Source organism: Schistocerca gregaria, chromosome 2 (genome assembly GCF_023897955.1).
Source record: "Schistocerca gregaria isolate iqSchGreg1 chromosome 2, iqSchGreg1.2, whole genome shotgun sequence".
NCBI lineage: Eukaryota > Metazoa > Arthropoda > Insecta > Orthoptera > Acrididae > Schistocerca > Schistocerca gregaria.
The window spans coordinates 60,980,738-60,996,796 of NC_064921.1; the positions used below are offsets into that span (position 1 = coordinate 60,980,738).

Consider the following 16,059-nt stretch of genomic DNA (forward strand, 5'->3'; position numbering starts at 1 on the left):
GTTGATAATTTCCAAATATGCCATGAATTATGTAAATTCAAGTAAATATTCATACATGTTGATTAGCTTATAAAACGACCTAACACTTCGAATAAAAAATATAAAAAAGACTGACACACTTTAAAAGAATTACAAGTGGCTTAGTCTCAGTCATCTGTAAATGATAAAAGAAAATTTCAAGTTAACTGTTTTAGGAGACTTATGTTATATATGTATGAATGAATGGAAAATGGTGCTATAACTGTTATGGAGGTACTGTAACTAACTGAATATATTATGATATGTAAATAACTTGAGAACATGAATACTGAGAGAAAAATATTAATATAAGTATAATGTAGCATCTAAATATTTCCCCAGACCTTAAAAATGGCTGAAAAATGTAATCAACATTATTATAAGTATTGCCACTTTGATATATTAAATTGTAATAAGTGGGTTAAATATTGCGAGAAAATAGGTTTAAATTGAACTGTCCTATATTACAAGTACACACTTTGTCCAAAATGTAATCAAATGGTAGCAAATAAAAATCAATCAATCAATTATTTTGGTGCTGTAGAGTTTTATGGAAGTTTGTAATGGTTGACAGCATCTGATGAACTATTGAAGAAATTCGATTTGCTGGTTTTCATATAGCTTACATTAAAAAAGTTGATGATATCCCCAAATTAGAACACATGTTACACAACAAATACCTTTGTTTGCCACTAGGGAGCTTCGTGTTCAGTTCTTTTCGTTATACATATTTAAATAACGAGTATGAAGTAAGCACCTTCTCACTTTCAAAGAAATAAGAGACAGCAATAGTTTCCAAAATTATTATAACTGAGCCAGCTGAAGATACAATGATAGTTTCTACTTTAAATCGTCTGCTACAATGGATAGCGTAGTTATGAGATGACTAGATTAGATTAGATTAGATCAATAATTGTTCCATAGATAATGAATACGACACTTCGTAATGATGTGGAATGTGTCAGGTTAATGAAAGATGTCTGTACAAGATATTATATTACACAAAATATTGCATGATACGCATGCTTAAGTTAGTTTTTTCCCTCCCTTTTTTTATATCTAAAAATTCAGCCAATGAGTAGAAGGAGTTGTCATCTGGAAATTCTTTTCATTCATTTTTAAATGTTGGTTGACCATCTGTAAAGCTTTTGATGCTGTTTCGAAGGCAGCATAATTTACCCCCTTCTGTGCCAAAGTCAGATTTAACCCTGCATAGTGAAGATCATCCTTTCTCCTGGTGTTATAGCTATGCATACTGCTATTACTCTTGAATTGGGCTGGATTATTAACAACAAATTTCATAGGTGAATATATATACTGTGAGGTTACTGTGAGGATCCCTAGATCTTTAAATAGATGTCTGCAGGATGACCGTGGGTGGACTCCAGCAATTATTTTGATTACACGTTTTTGAGCAATGAATACTTTTCTACTCAACGATGAATTACCCCAGAATATGATACCATACGTAAGCAGTGAATGAAAGTAGGCATAGTTAGCTAATTTACTGAGATTCTTATCACCAAAATTTGCAATAACCCTAATAGCATACGTAGCCGAACTCAGACGTTTCTATCGATGTGCCAAACTGTATCTTTGAAATAAGCCACGGTATCTCTCATGATATGTATACAAATAAAGGCTCGAAATTTTTTTTAGGAGTGATATGGAAATTGTACCAACGATGTATAAAAACAATTGTATCCACAGTCTAACATATTCAGACTGTGCTTGGATAATAGTTACTGCACCTGTGCATGGCTAAACAGTGTTATACTACTGAAGCCCAAATAAAATAAAAATAAAAGAAAACGTATGTACCAATGTCATGGGTGTGGAGACAGAGAATTGAAGAGAATGTATGACATTCTACGATATTCTATCTCGTTAATCAGATCAGTGCGCTCAATTTCGAGCGCTGCACTAGGATCTCTTCCATGAGTGGGACCATATCGCACGCCACACGCAGTCGATACACAGGTTCGGAATCGCTCCTCGAACAAACTAGTGTTGTTTGGAGTTTGGACTATTAAGCGCTGTGGATTTGTTTGTGTTACGACTGGAATGTCTATGTTTATGCTACTGTAGCTAGATAAGAGTTGAGGTTTGTAGAAGTATATGTTTGTGTCACAGGAAAGATGTTAACTGGAGTGGCTGTGCCTTCAGTTAGAAACTGTTATTCTTTTTTGATTGGAAGAAGATTTCATTGTTTCTTAGAACACTGTTGTTATAATCATAACACGGGAAAGAATTATGCTGTGACATCCAGAAAAGATCATACTGGTACTACTGTGGATAGCGATAGTAGTTTGTATTACCTACATTTCAAAAATGGCTTTAGTGATGATTTAAAACTGCGTGTCGCCCAACATATGATCGTAATTGAAGATTTTGTAACAGAAGAGGAAGAGAAATCGCTGTTTGAAGAAGTGGAACCATATATGAAAAGATTACGATACGAGTTTGATCACTGGGACGATGTAAGTTGTCGCATATCCTTTGACATCAGTATGAATTATCTGATATGCAAGATATTCCATCAGCGCTGTGTTTGCTATCTTTCAAACATCTGTACGATTCTGACTTCGTACCTTTTATATGTCAGCAGTTTGTTACTACTCTAAACTTTACATACTTCTGAAGCGTAGAGCCATTGTATGTAGTTCTCTTCATTATATTATTTGCCGAACAATAGACTCATTTCTATTAGTAGCTGAGACTTTAATGCCATCTAATACGAAATAATAATCTGATTTGCTTTATCTATGATAAATCACAATTGTGGTAGTAACTGAGCCAAAATGGCTCCAATTTTAACAATAATATTCTATGTCGTATTTTTGTGTTAAATGTTTGATCTTCTCCTGGCTGTTAAGTGTAGGCCCTGTAAATAGTCTCTTCCAGGCCATACATGGGTATCGTGAGACCGAACGTTCAAACTGGAATGCTGCGAACTCTGTGATAATACAGAGAGTGAGAGAAGCTGCTTTTCCACCCGGCACACCTCAGCTCAGTTTGGTGCATGTACTGGACCTGGCTGAGGATGGGTTCATAAAAGCACATGTAGACAGTGTACGGGTGAGTAAGCTTATTGTTGTGATTTCTACTGACCAGTTATACCACTTTTGCCACCTCTAGCTTTAGCTACACTATCTTGAAAAAACACATATAAAGAGAGGGAGACAGAACGGCTGTGTTCTTATTCAGTTACCACAGCCTAGCTCTGCCTCCCAACCCTAAATCAAAACTTACCCTCTCTCCCAAACTCAACAGGACGTCAAAAATTTTGTATAATACACGTTGAGTGCTATATTGCTATCCTATGTGCCTACTGTCACTCTTCCACAGCTCTCTCTCCTCTTCCTAGCTCCTTTTTCCCATGACATACACCACACATCATAACCCCTCGCTCTAGGTGAGCTGGAGCAAAGACATAATGTAACCCTGTATGTGTGCTCGGTAGCTCTTAAGAAAAGTTTCTCTAAAGCTAGCTTGAATTGTTATCAGTCTTGTTTATGTGTCCATCGACAGCTCAGTGCATCAACTAACTGGTGAGTAGCCGCCTTTACTTTTTATACGATTTATATTCCACGAAGGTATTAGGATCACGAAGAGTAATTGGAAACTATCTTGAAAAGTTTTGACTATCATTTGAAATAATTACTTGCTTCCTAAATTTAAATGAGTTATTTTGCAATTTTAAGAAATAATAGGCTTGAAATTCAAACACTGCTTTTGGATTTATTAATCTGTTTTCTGAGTGATGTCATAAGTTGACATTAACCCAAATTGGACATTTATCCAGTTAAGTTAGGAGTAAATGGGAAACTGCTACCCCAGAGTGTAGACTGGGTGTGGATTTTCCAGCAGGGGTAACTGTGCATCAACACTGTTCTATGACATATATACATTTTCCTGAGTGATTAGAGCAGTGTTAATAGTTACCCAACCAAATGTAATAAAAAAATTGAAGTCATTCTTTGAAAGGAATTTCTTTAAAATAACCCATTTTTGAAAGGAATTCATCAAATAATATTAAAACTGAGGTAGTAAGTAACATACTCATTGTCAGTAAACATAAATAGAACACAAATACAAAAGTTTGTGGCAAGCTTATTTCCAATTTGTTTTTAATAGGGCTTGTCAATACATTGTAGGGTGTCAGATAAAAATCTCGGCAGGCATACTCAGTGAATTTTATTTTGTACAATCATTTTACTAATTGTAGACTGACATGGTTAGGGTGCCTGTCAAATATCTAAATGGCACTTTGAGTGGGTATCTGGTGATTTTTATAACATTTTTGTAAATTATCAGATTCTCTACCCAATCCTGTGGAAACCCTATCCAGTGGCCTTCCCTTTCCTCCCAAGAGCTCTTACCATAACCACGACTTGTCATAATTGTAGGCAATGCAGGATATTTCATTATGTTTTAGACCAGACATTTCATACAAATTATTCAATTTAGAATGCATTCTGGCACGAGCTGCTGGAGTTGGCAGTCTCGTGCTTGAATGGTGTGTTTGTGTTTTGTTCCAACAAAGGCTTTGCCCAGAAGCTTGTGTGTAAGTGTCTTTTAGTTTTGCTTGTCTGCAACTTAGTGTGTCATCTTTAAGATAAGTAGCAATCTGTCTTTTCTTACATTGTTGAATTAAAGTATTCTCATATACTTTATTATTCTAAAATTATGTAGAACAACTGCTTGAAATAACATATAATATGTTACCATAAGGTACAGGTGGCAACCCTACTTATGGATGGGACAAACTGAAATTCAGGATAGCAAAGCAAAAAAGAAATTATGAACTCTGTTTTCAGATGTTCCTTTACAAAGGCAGATCTGGGGGAGTTAACTCTTCCAACACTGCAAAGAAAAGTGAACAGGCATAAATGTCAGTGGCATTGAGAAACAGTTATGACCACTAAAATTAAAGGATCCAGAACATGAATGAATCGCTATAAAATTCTATATCTAATTTGTGGTTGACTTAGCCCCACTTTTAACCATAATACCCTGTTCCAAAGAATTAGGGGAACATGTGAATCAGTGTCCGGTATGTTAAATCTATTTTGATACAAGCAGTACTTGTGGTCTTATTGCATGGCTTGAGATCTTCACTGCCAATGAAAGGAACAATTAAAATGATTCACCATCTATTGACCAAACGATGAGTCTGGTGAGCCCCCAGAAGGAAGTGAGCAGCAGTGCCCCATTATTTTGTAGTGAGAACATAGATAACACCCCCTCAGGAGACACCGCCTTAACGAAACACTGTCCGTGTGGGCGAGGGAGTTTGTGTGATCCAATGAAGTGGAGGGCTATTCTGGCAGTGGTGTGACTACCAGCAGGGCCTCCCAACCCGGACAGGTCTCTATAGAGGATCCAGACAAAGTGTGTCTCACAACGTCCCGTCTAGTGTCCTGTCCCGTCCTATGCTATTCTGTTCTGTCCCATCTTATACACTCCCTTTCCTTTTCCTCCTTGTGATTGTGTGGCAGCAGACACAGTCCCCTAATGTGGACAGTGGAAGATCCTTGGAAACCAGGACAACGTTGATGCACATAGGCCTTACTGCGAAGGGATCGATAGTGTTCTGTAGTCGTGGTGAAGACAAGCTATCTAAGGGGTAAGGCCCTGACATAAAACCTTGGCAGGTGTCCAGGCCATGAGGTGGCAGCCCCACCAGGACACTCAGGGGCTGTGGGCTGTTAACCCGCACCACCAAAAAACACACATCACAGAAACTAAAAGGAGAAGCAGCCGGATGGATCTTAAGGATATGAGCTTTGGCCTGAAAAGGAAAACCCGTATCAGTTTTTGGAATGTAAGGACATTGAGAGGGGCAGGGAGACTAAGACAGCTTGAAAAAGAGATGCAGAACTATCGACTAGGTATATTGGGACTAAGTGAAGTAAGGTGGCCAGAATCTGGGGAATTCCAAACACAAAATGGTGGAGTGTTGCTGTATTCGGGTCAGACAGGTGAGGACGCAATGCATAGGAATGGTGTAGGGCTCTTACTATCTAAAATCAGCAAGAAGAACTTACTGGAGTGGAAACCAGTCTCAGAACGAATAATAACCGCACACTTTAAAACAAATGTGCGATATGTCACTGTAATTAAATGCTATGCACCTACTGAAATAGCTAAAGGAGAATTAAAGGATGCATTTCATGCATAGTTCAACTGAGTCCTTAGACAAACAAATTCTAGGGACATAAAAATTTTAATGGGTGACTTAAACGCAAAAGTTGGTTCAGAAAATGAAGGGCTTGAACATATCATGGGCGTACATGGAATGGGGATCAGGAATGTAAATGGTGAAATGTTGATAGATACAAGCGCTGAACATGACCTAGTCACTGGAGGCACATTGTTTCCACATCGTAATTGCCATAAGATAACATGGGTTTCTCCAGATCATGTTACCGAAAATCAAATAGACCACATAGTCATAAGCCGCAAGTTCCAACACACTCTGTTAGGTATCAGAAATAGAAGAGGGGCAGACGTTGGAAGTGACCACCACATAGTTTTGGTGGAATTCAGACTGAAGATAGTGGCAAATAGAACCAAGCTCAATCACAGGTGCAAGAAAATAGATGTGGCAAGATTAAAAGACCAACAGATCAAAGAAACATTTGCCCTTGAACTACAAAACAGATTCCAGGTCCTCTCTGAAGAAAACTTTATGGAAGAGGGAATTGAAACATGCTGGCAAAAAAACAAAGACAGTTATTTAGATGTGGGAGAAAAAATCTTAGGATTTAAGGCACATCAAAGGAAGGAATGGATCTTCGATGCTACGTGGAATGAAATCAGCCACAGGAAAGAACTAAAACTTAAGTTAAATTTTTGTAAGACAAGAGCGCAGAAGAGCGAAGTACATAAAGAATACATGGAGGCGAACAAAAAAAGTGAAAACATTGCTACGTCGAGATAAAAGGAAATGGATAGAAGAGCAAGCAAAATTAGCAGAAGAGGCAGCAAGACAAGGAAATATGAAAGGGCTCTACAATATTACCAAACGGTTGTCAATGAAGAACTTCAGACATGAAGGACCAATTAAGGACAAGGACGGGGTGATGCTTACAACTCAACAGGCACAGCTACAGAGATGGGAGGAGCACTTCAAGGAACTGTCAAATTGTGAAGACAACCAAGAGGAACAAGTGAGAGATGTTCCAGAGGAAGTCGAAGAAGATCAAGATATAAATTTGCAGTGCCCCTCAATGGACGAAATTAGGATTGCCTTGAAAAAACAAAAAAATACAAAGGCTCCAGGCCTAGACAACATAGCACCGGAGCTCTTAAAAGCTGATATTGAAAGTACTGTTAAAATGCTCCATCCTTTGCTGAAGCATATTTGGCTTGAAGAGAAATCTCCAAAGGAGTGGAGAAAGGGGTTGGTGGTAAAGCTCCCAAAAAAGGGAAATTTGTCAGACTGTAACAACTGGTGTGGTATTACATTGTTGTCAGTGCCCAGTAAGGTCCTCACAAGAATTATTTTAAACAGAATTAAAGAATCCTATGAAAAGCGACTGCGTAAAGAACAGGCAAGTTTTAGGTCACAACACAGTTGTGTTGATCTTATTAACACTCTTAGGATCATTTTAGAGCAAAGCAAAGAATTCCAAGCAACCATGTACCTGGCTTTCATTGATTTTCAAAAGGCCTTCGATTCCGTGAAACATAAAGTGCTCTGGCAGGTATTGCGGAAGTATGGCATACCACAGAAGATCTTAAACATCATAAAAGATCTATATGATGGCTACAAATGCTGCATACTCCACAAGGGAAATATGACAGCGCCCATAAAAGTAACAACTGGAGTCCATCAGGGTTACATTTTGTCACCAACACTTTTTCTACTGGTTCTATACTCTGTTATGAGAAGAGTCACAGCAGGCAGGAGATGAGGAATCCAGTGGGGGATCCACGAACGTCTGGAGGATTTGGATTTTGCAGACGACATAGTTTTACTAGCTCCGAGGCTGACTGGTATGCAAGCTAAATTAAACTTGCTGAAAGAAAAAGCAGAGAGTGCTGGCCTCAAGATAAATATAGGCAAAACAAATGAAATGAGAGTAAATTCAGGGAACATGGAGGTGCCATTGTTAATAGGTGAGCAGCAGTTGGAGACTGTCAACTCATTCCTGTATCTGGGTAGTATAGTGGCGGTAGATGGTGGAGCTGGAGATGACGTGAAAAACCACGTTAAAAAGGCAAATGCTGCGTTCATACAATTGTATCCAATATGAAAAATAGAAATATCACGTACAAAACAAAAATCCATATTTTTAATACAAATGTGAAGGCTGTCCTGTACGCCAGTGAAAGCTGGAAAATGGATAAAAAGATAACATCCCAGTGTTTGTGGTCATCCCATTCCACCACAGACCCTCCAAGAACTCTCATTAGCTCTAATTGAAGAATGGGAACAGATACTGCATTACAATTCTACATGAAGACCAATATTGGGCCACCTGTGCATTGTGACATCATATGGTTACTGTCAGAGCACTGCAAGACTATCACAGAAGGGCTACTGGAGCCACTGTGTCCGATCAGACTGCCATAATCTGATTACGAGAAAGGACCTTACGGCCCAAGTGTCTTGCTCTAGTGACGCTCATGACAGCACCTTGCAGCTCACCTTCAGTACTATCGTGCCCATGTCAAGCAGCAACTTCGTTACTGGTGAACAGTGTTATTCACAGATGGATGCAGAAATTGTCTGTCATAAGGTGTGGGGGTGTTTGAGTGAAGAGACCCTTGTGAGCAGTACCTGCCAAATGTTGTCCAGAGAATCGACAATTCCCAATGTTCTGTAAAACTGCAGGAAGGCTTCACTGCTGATAACCATATTGGGCTTCTCATTGTCCATGGTCACCTCACTGCGAGGAAGAACATCGAACAGATAGTCTTTGACTGTGTGGTGGCTGCTGCTTATGATGGTGGCCCTGAATTCCTTCTAATATCAAGGTCTATGTGGCAAGCATCAGCAGGGATGTGTTGCCAAGCCTGGACACTGAAGTAATGGAATGGCCAGCAAAGAGTCCAGAACTAAATCCCAATGTGCATAGGTGGAATATACTTGACAGATGTGTTTGTGGTTATCCCGTTCCACCACAGACCCTCCAAGAACTCTTATTAGCTCTCATTGAGGAATGGGAACAGATACTGCAGGGTGCCCGCCATTGACTTATACAAAGTATGCCATGTATGTGTCAGGCAGTGATGAACACTCTTGCAGGGGATACACATTATTGGAGCTTTCAAAGTCCAGTGAAAAGCACCCAGGATGTTGGAATGAATGATTGTTTCCACTTTGCTTTCTATATCTGTCGGACATTTCAGTTCTTTTCATGTAAATGATTGAAGATGTAATGATGTTTTGTTGTGCATTTAATTTTTGATGACAAAGGTGTAATTTGGTTACATACTCAGTCCTCAGTTATAGCTCAGTGGCATATGACTGATGCCCAAAGTCATGTTCATCTAATTCTTTTGAACAGTGTATATAGTGCATCCCTTGAATAAAAAACTGTTCATAATAATTAAAAGTACAGATCACACCCATCCACAAGAAAGATTGCAGAACTGAAACACAAAACTACCATTCAGTATCCTTAACATCCATATTCTGAGCTCAAATGTGCTGATTTTATACTAATGGCCTGGCAGACAGTACCTCAGACTTTTTGAAGATGTGTTGTCTGTAATGAAGTATGTGGTGTCTCAAACAAAGTGCCCTATTTTCAATTTGCTCCCAACACAAAATTAAATAAAACAAATCTTTGTCATTCTCAAAAATAAAATATGTCATGTTAAGTTTTTAAAAAATCACGTCATCAAACCAAAACACTTCCACATCATCCCCAGTGATGATGCAAACAGTTTCTAGTCTGTATTAAATTTTTATTCAGGTACATCACAGCATGTCTAGAGGGATGGTGCTGATGGACTTCCACAGTCCAGGTATGCAGGTCTTGGAGGTCCTGCACTCCAGTGGTGAACACCTTTTCCTATATTTAGCCCCAGAGAAACAAATCCAATAGTGCAATGTCAGGAGAATATGGAGGCGAATTCGTGGGTCCATCGCGACCAGTGAGGTGGAGCGCCATCTTGCTGAAACCAAAGGTTTGATTGCAGGTGAATATAGACAACCACTTTTTGAAGACCTTTTGAATAGTTGCATGTAGCATCAAAAGTTCCCACTAATCCAGACAAACTGATTTGTGTGGACTTAGTTGGAAACTTGTCAGACAGTCTCAGCTTGTTCAGTGGAGACAGATTGAGCTCCTGCAAACTGCTTCAGAATGCTGCCAGTGACTAAAGCTGCCCATTCTTTGCTATTATACTCTTGGCAGGTACTACTTTCTTGTAAACAGAATGAATTGTGTTTGCATCGTAACAGTGGATTTAAACTCTCTGCACCCAAGCACTGTTGTGCCTTCTCCTGAACTGTCACTATTTTAGCTTGGAAAGACAAAACTGAAACAATAAAAATGCACCAAATATTGGCAAAAAATTGGGTGCAACTTTTAAGTCCTGCTGCAGATAACGGAATAGTTGGAGCTGAAACAGACTGACTTAATGTTTTTAAACTGCCTCAAGAAATAGGGCATTTTGTTGTGTAGATACTGTGCTGTCTGAAACAAATTGCCTAATATTCAGTCAGATCCTGGTAAGATTTCAAAGTTATGCAATTATTGCCAACTCACTGTAAATATTCAGAAATGTGAAATTGTGCACTTCACAAAACTTAATTGGAATATTCGTTTTGCCCTTTGGGGTATATGGATTAGTTAGTAACACCCACTGTTTTGTTCTGTATTGTGACTGTTAACTCTTCCATTGTCCAATACATTCTTGCTTCTCTAAAGCTTATGTGTTAGTGTACTTTGCCTTTGCCAAATTTCTTTGCAAAATTCTTCACTGGTTCACCCTGTGGACTCAGTTTAGGTTGAACTTTGTCAAAAAGTGATGGGCTTTTCCTCCAATATGTTACTTCGTGCAACAAGAGTCCAGTTCTGGTATCAACTTTTGAATTATACGCACTGATGACAAAACTTAAGTATATATCCCAATCTGAATGCTGTGCATTCACGTAATGGCTTAACATTTTGGATACCGTGTAGTGCACTTGTTCTGGCCATCCTTCCATTTGTTTCAGGATGGAACGGGCTCAGTTTTGTCAAGCAACATAATTGTTTCATTAGTTTGGATACAAAGTTAGTTCATTTGACCCTAATAATGGTTTCAGTAACCACTTTTACCATTGCCTCTGTTAACATACTCTCCTTCTGCTCTGTGATAACTACCATAACTAGATATTGTGAAAAAATTATATGACATAGTAAAGACATAATTATTATCCACATCTTCTATTATAAGGCGCTAAGCCATCTAATAATAGTATTGAAAATGGTCTGTCAGCTTTGGGTAGCCTCTGTAACTGATTTTTGTAATGACTCCAATCTGCTCTTTCTGCACACATAATGATCTGCTATGAGTAATGTGATCTACAGTTACATACTCTAGAATCAGCTTGTATGTTGACTGCAACTGCTATTACAATATTAAATTGACGTGCATGGGTCTATTACAAATTACGTGACTCATTTATACACAGTTTAAAATATAGTGATAGGAACGTCTTCACGATATTACTGCTGTACCAGTCACAGGTAGACATAAAATAACACAACTGGAAATTTTCTCTGGCCACATTTCACTTAGTTAACTGCCTTGTGGCAGATTTAGACTTCAAAGCGCTCTGTGCTTCTCTGTCTTCTGCTTTCTTCTTCATTCTCCAATGCCCTTATTGCCGTCTAGTGATATCATCTAATATCTGGTATCATCTTCTGCCCTTCCCTCTCTTCACTGGAATAAAACCTTCCATTGCCTCTTCTTACAGTATCACCTCATTCCTGACTTTATCAGTCCAGCTAATCTTCTCCATTTTGCGCCATATCCACATATCAGAAGCTTCAATTATCCTCTTTTCCTGCTTTCACAGTGTCCACATTTCTACTCTGTACAGCACAACACTCCGTATCAGGCATTTCATTAGCTCCTTTCTTAATTCTGTATTCAGACCACTAGTTGTTAAGAGCCTTTTTTACTTTTGAAATGCTTCTTTCACCAGCACCTTTGTGACTTTGATATACTGTTCACAATGCATATCTCCCCCAACCCAGCCTCCGAAATACTAGAACGCTCTCAAATTCTCAATCATTATACTTGTACTTTTCTTTTCTTTAAACCCATAAAAATGCCTTTCATTTTCTTCGTATTTATTTTCATATTGTTTGTTATGTAGGAGTCATTCAGGTCATTTAGATTTGAATCAGTGTCCCATCATTTCCTGCAAGAATTGCCATGTCACGTGCAAATCTTATCCTTTCTATTTTCTGTCCAGGTATCTTGATGTTGCTTGTCCCATCCAAACAACTTTTCCCTATATCCTCCGAATAAATATTTAGTAGGATCGGTAAGAGACATCAGCCCTATGTGACCCTTCTCTCTATATTGTTGTCTTTAGATGTCTCATTTACTATTTGTATACCCTTGCTTTCTGATTAGAGTATAGATTTGCAGTCTGTCTTCCCTTTTCCACATTACTCACTTCCTTTTCAAGTTATCTATCAATTTAGCCCACTGCACTCTGTGAAATGCCTGTTTGAGGCCTATGAAGGCTAGAAATACTTCTTTGCCCTTTGCACTGACAGTCCTTAAAAGTCCAATGGCATCTTACGTCACTTTTCCCTTCTGAAGCCACATTCCTCCTCATGTGATTCTTCAGTCTTTACCAGTGATCTGCTGATATCTTGAGGTGTTGTTTATTCTGCCACATATGAGCATCATACATCAGAGTATTTCAACAGAGTGACTCATGATCTTTTATCAGGTGCTGCCTGGGCCTGCTCGTTGGGTAGATGGGTCCAATATTTGGACCCATGGTCTTCCACCTCCATGGTCAGTCCCAAGCATTCCATTTGCAATCAACTCCCACTAGAAGTGTCCTTAGGCATTCCCTCTTTCGTCTGTTGGCCCGCGTGTGTTTGTTCCGGAGTGACCATCCGTGGGCTGGCATTCTGATTTTGGTCTGGTGTGGTTCCAGGCATTCCCTCTGCGGTTCGCTCTAACTAGAAGTGTTGTTAGGCATTCACTCCTCAGTCTGATGCACCAAGCCAAATGCTGGTGCACTGTCAGTGGTCTGGTGCACTTGTCCATGTACTGGCACTCTGTTTTCAGTCCAGTGCAATTATAGATGTTCTGTCTGCAGTCCGCTCCTGCAAGAAGTGTCCTGCGAAGTTCTGTCTTTGCTCCAGTGTGTCTGATGGCCTGTCTGGGGTTCGTTCCCCACTCTCAGTTATTCTTTCAGTTCTTTTGATTGTGGAGTTTGGCTGCTGCCCCCATTGCTTTTTCCGCAACTTCAGTGCAGCATCTCTTGCTCTGCTGAGTTGATACCCAGTGTCAGGATTTATGAGGTTTTTTTGTCAACTTTATCTCTATTGACTCTTTTATGGCACTGTCCTAGTATCCGGGGAGTCTGTGCCAGAACTATTGTTTCATCATGTTTTGTGAAATGATTGGGTGCCAGACAGTGCTCAGCAGTAGCTGATTTCATTACCTTTTGTTGGGTGTGTCTCAAATGTTTTTTTACATCTGATGTCCACTGTCCTGCTTGTTTGGCCAATGCACGACATACTACTTTGGCAAGTATATTATAACTTCTGGTTTTCATTATCCCAGGTTGTCATCCACATTTCATGCAAGCCCTCTTGTTTTTTTTTTTTTTTTTATGTGGACAGAACACACACTTGATGTTATTCTTCATGAGAATCTTGCTGGTTTTGGCAGAAGATGGTCCTGCAAATGGCAGGTACATCAGTCTTTGCTTCATCTTGCTCTTCGTCTCCATCATGTGGTAGAATGGCTGGTTGAAGGGCCTTCTGAATCTCTTCTTCCGTGTACCCATTTACACAGAACACTGATTGTAGATGCTCTATTTCTGCTGGCAAACCAAGTAGGTCTGACAAGGAGTATACCCTCCATTCTTCCGTGCTGTGACAGCTGCTGATTTCCAGATATTAATCAGTGTATGTAGGTTTGTGATACAAATAGGCCAAAAGACGATCTGCTGTCCTTTTGACATCTAGAAACAGCCTCTGACCATCCTTTTCCAGTTCCATGGTGAACTTAATATTTAGGTGGAGTGAGTTAAGATGTTCCAAAAACTCATCAGGTCTCTCCCTAGCATGAGGCCAGATCAAAGACTTATCATCAGCATACCTGAAGAAACATATGGATTTGTATTTATCTGTTCTTATGCCTCCTCTTCAACTGACTCTGTGAACAAACTGGCAACTGCTGGGGATGGAGTGCTGCCCATGCCTACACCTTACTCCTTAATATTGGTCCCCGTAAAGTTTCAGTGAGTCGTTCAGTGGAACTCTGGTGAAGAGGAATACCACATCAAAACTGACCACTATATCAGATTTTGTGCTTTGTAATTGCTCGAGATATTGCAGGAAGCCCTCCTGAGTTGTGGAAGTGGTGATTACACTTCCCCCATTTATGGGAACAGCATTTTCTTCAAGCACTTTACTGTTAGGTACATTGATGTGCCAGTGCTGCTGACAGTTGGGCACAATGGCTTGCTCTCTTTGTGTAATTTCAGCAGTCCATGTAGTACAGGTGGAACTTCTCTCTTGATCATAGTTGTTGATGAGACATACATGTTTCTTTTAGGTGAGTGCTGATCTGCTTGTCCACTTTGTCTGTTGCAGGATTGTACAGAAGTTGACACACTTTCACTTGCTGCAAAATGAGTGTGGGGTTCCCTTTTTCTGCTAGCAACTTTACGATGCTGTTGTCTTTCGAGAGCCTCTTGAGTGCAAGCCTCCTATCACTTGAGAAGTTTGATTTTGGAGGCTTTTTCTTGATCAGCAGGCTGCAGGACTCCCAGCAAATTTCTTCTGCTACATTTGGTGAAAGTTTGTTGGCTAATTGCTCCACTGCAGTGATGAATCATGGAATGTGCACATTTTGTGGAGACCACTGCTTGAGTACCTTCAGAGTGGTGTCATAAAACAGCTTGCCACTTAGTTTAATCTGCAAGTGTCTTCCATCTGCTGCACTTTGAATCTGTCAAATTTCACAGGCAGGCAAGCAGAGGCAATATTCTTGGCACACACTTCTAAAGAATGAGGGGCACTGTCTACGCAGTCCCAATCTTCACCTGCTAGGGAGGCTGCAATGTAAAGCTGAAGGTTTAAAAGCTCCCTGACCGCCACACACAACCTGTGTTGCATATCTCAAAATCTTCCTCTCACAAGTGCCACACTAGCCTGAGATTCTATCTTGTTTGTCACTCTAGAATTCATGTGAAGGAAATGTGTATGCCTGACAAGGTTGTGAAACAACTGCAGTCAAGAGAGAAAGTTCCACATAGACTTAATGGGTGCCAAAATTACTCAGAGAATGTGCAACTACACCCAGTTGTTACTAATATTGGCACATCAATGTATCAAATAGCCAAGTACGTGAAGAAACTGCTGTTCTCATATGTGGGGAAGTGTATTCACCAAATCCGCAGCTTTGAGGACTTCTTGCAATGTCTCAAGAAATTACTTAGCATGGAATCTGATATAGTCAATTTTGATGCGGTATCCCTGTTCAACAGGGTTCCGCTGAAAGACTCGCTGAAACTGATCACTTTTTAGAGTTACTCCTCTCTGGGATTGGTACTGTTGTGGATACAAGAAAGTTCTTCAGCCTGTTGCACTTGTTATGGGATTAGTTACAAAGAGATGCTAACTCATTTTTGCATGTTTCCGTTAAACTCTTTATGATCTCTGCTGGAATATTTTCTACACTACAGGCTTTGTCGTCTTTCATTTCCTCCAACACCTCACTTCTGACCATAGCATAAAGTCTCCCATTTCATTTACATTTTCTGCTTCTTCCTTCTCAATTTGCAGATCAGGTCTTTGACCAGCTTCATGAAGACTTTCAATATACTGT

At 39.6% G+C, this 16,059-nt stretch overlaps 1 protein-coding gene across 2 annotated transcripts in view; it reads left to right on the plus strand.

The window, feature by feature from the left end:
* The first annotated feature begins 1,774 nt into the window (after nucleotides 1-1,774).
* LOC126336315 (alpha-ketoglutarate-dependent dioxygenase alkB homolog 7, mitochondrial) overlaps nucleotides 1,775-16,059 on the plus strand; it is a 31,029-nt gene continuing 16,744 nt past the window's right edge. Inside the window, exons 1-3 of one of the 2 annotated variants that reach the window (XR_007564945.1) lie at nucleotides 1,987-2,498; nucleotides 2,923-3,096; nucleotides 9,951-10,176. Coding sequence is in view for 1 of the 2 variants with exons in the window: in XM_049999876.1 (XP_049855833.1) it covers nucleotides 2,157-2,498; nucleotides 2,923-3,096 (516 nt within the window). In the remaining variant the exon portion in view is untranslated. Of the gene's footprint in view, nucleotides 2,499-2,922; nucleotides 3,097-9,950; nucleotides 10,177-16,059 lie in introns of both variants that reach the window. The other variant, XM_049999876.1, reaches the window with a different exon arrangement.